The sequence below is a fragment of the Pezoporus wallicus genome, unplaced genomic scaffold (genome assembly GCF_028554395.1).
Source record: "Pezoporus wallicus isolate ANWC-B61680 ecotype Strahan unplaced genomic scaffold, APGP_CSIRO_Pwel_v1 contig_818, whole genome shotgun sequence".
In the NCBI taxonomy this organism is placed as follows: Eukaryota; Metazoa; Chordata; class Aves; order Psittaciformes; family Psittacidae; genus Pezoporus; species Pezoporus wallicus.
Genome location: NW_026636248.1, coordinates 918,308 through 920,603, shown reverse-complemented (window position 1 = coordinate 920,603; position 2,296 = coordinate 918,308). Strand labels below are relative to the sequence as shown.

At 45.2% G+C, this 2,296-nt stretch overlaps 1 protein-coding gene across 1 annotated transcript; it reads right to left on the bottom strand.

The window, feature by feature from the left end:
• Positions 1 to 305: 305 nt before the first annotated feature.
• On the bottom strand, positions 306 to 1,942 carry LOC130593822 (UPF0500 protein C1orf216 homolog). The gene is made up of 2 exons (XM_057399241.1): positions 1,771 to 1,942; positions 306 to 1,189 (listed from the first exon to the last, which is right to left on the bottom strand). Exon 2 carries the CDS (start codon positions 1,162 to 1,164, stop codon positions 361 to 363), a length of 804 nt encoding a protein of 267 aa, XP_057255224.1. The 5' UTR covers positions 1,165 to 1,189; positions 1,771 to 1,942; the 3' UTR covers positions 306 to 360.
• Positions 1,943 to 2,296: the final 354 nt, after the last annotated feature.

Genomic DNA, 2,296 nt, shown 5'->3' with positions numbered 1-2,296 from the left:
AGCACCTCTTGCATGTGACCACCTTTACAGATCAAATGTCAGACTAGTTTCCCAATTCATGGGTATTTTTTTTTTTTTACAAACTTATATGCCAAAAATCCTATTTCAGCTTGAGGCTTTGAACGCGGGTCAGGAGTCAGCTTCTTGCACAGGTACAATCTTGGTCTGGTTTCCTCCAGATAAATTCAGGGGCCAACACTTTACCTTCCCTTTTCTTCTTGCTCTGCTGCTGCTCTTTCCTCTACTCTCGGCACACACGGGCACGTACTTTTCGGTATGAAGACACCACCTCTATAGCATGCAAACTTACTGATGGCTCTCGTGGCATTACAAAGCTCATTTCTGCATGCAGCAACATGATTACGGCAAAGGTGAGGGCGAGGTTGAGCGAATGTGTTTCAACACTTCTTTCTTGGTATTTATCACTGTGCCGTAGCATTCCTGCAATCTGGCCTGCTGCTGCTCCAGCTGCTTATGCAAGCTCCTGATTGAGCGCAAGAGCAGAAGCCGTCGGTACATAGCTAGCTGGAGCCGGTACTTCTCCTTTTCCTCCTTTTTCTTATTTTCTAAGGTCTCCATTACTTTTGCAGTCTTTGTCCGAATCACCTGGCCCAGACAAAGAGGGGCCATATTGCCCTTGGCATAGCTCCCTGCCCACTGCATGTGGCAGCCCCTGGGGTCAGTCCCAGGTAGGTCACCAACAACCTGCCTGGGCTCACCAGCCCCACTGGGCACCCTTGTCACCTGAAGCACTTTCGAGCTCTGGTCATCATCACAGCAGGGGCTTTCAGAGCACAGGGAGGCAATGTCCACAGGCTGCAGGCTACTGACTGCCACAGAGTATGATGAGCTCCCTAACGATGCGTTTCCAGCTGTCAGAGGATGGTCAGTCAACCCAGAGGCTGTCCTCTGTGCCATGTCATCACTAACCATTTCTGGGCCATTCAGGACTTTTGCCTGGGCCACGGCCTTGCTGGAGAGGATGGATAGTCTTTCTGGCACTGCTGAGCTTCCTTTGTCATCATTAAGGCTGGTTAACAAAGGGCTGGCAGAGGAACTGGGGGATGACATTACAGCATCACGATTCAGAAATGGGTCTTCATCATCAGTGATATTTTGGATCTCCTCTTCATCTCTTGGTATTACACTTATTGTCTCAGCCATTTATTGTATGAGCTACAGAAACTTTCTGTGGACAAAGTGGAAGCAAGAGGATTTCATTTCCACATACACACACAGAGAAGCCCAGTGCAGAGTGACATTTGAAGAAAGAACCTCTCTTTATATTTATATATATTACTTTTCTAATAAAGCACAACCCTTGGGTCACTTCAGGCCATTTCTTGTGATTTGCATTAGATGGTCGTCAAGACACAACATTAATCCAATAATAATTAAGATGATATACTGTACTATTAACATTCTCAAATCTTTAAAGGCAAGTGATCTATCCCTGCAGCACTGGCTGTGCTGACTAATTAAACAGAATACAGTTGTAAATGGGCATTGTAAGCACTTCTCCCATTCAAGAACACAGCTCTAACAAGTGTCGTTTGTAGAGACGGGCAAGTTATTGGGATTGATCAGCTTTAAAGGGAGGCGGATGTACCACAAACAGCAGGTTGCTTTTAAATGCCCTCTCCAAAATTGATCTGTCTGCTATCAGTTTGTTTACAATGTTGCCTTTCCCCCTCCTATTAATTCTAACAAGTAAAGCTATATATTAGCACCATGCTAGCCATAGACAGGAAAAAGAAACCAAACACTTACCGAGGTTACTGGGGGAAAGGAAAAGAGTTACAGTGCATTGTGTCTGTGTGTCATGTTTTCTTGAATGTGAGTCAGCACAATCTGGAACAGAAACATCACTGTGCTGGAACAGGAGCTGCAAGAGCATTATGCTGTTCCACCCAGCAACACAGTCAGTCCCAATCACAGAGGAGTGCTGAGCTGGTTTCTGTCCCCCCAGTGGATATTCGTCCCTGGCACACAGTTTCTATGTCATCTTTGAGTACCAAAATGAAAACCAGGATTGGGTGACACTTCCCACCTCAAAACCAAATATACCTGATTCACTCGTTCTGTGAGAGACAATAATGATGACCCTTCCTTGCCCATCAGCAAGGTGGTAGCACAACACCAAAAAGAAGGTAAGGCATTCTGGATGACAGTGTACACATTTTCCTCCAGAGAAAAACTTTAACTGCATTAACAAGCTAAACCCCAAAATGAAATAAACATTCAGCACCAACCAAATGCTAAGCATAAAGGCAGACAGAAGCTGTAGATTTAAGTG

Excerpts from the sequence above, each read along its gene's own strand:
- LOC130593822 (XM_057399241.1), bottom strand. The coding sequence starts at position 1,164 with ATGGCTGAGACAATAAGTGTAATACCAAGAGATGAAGAGGAGATCCAA.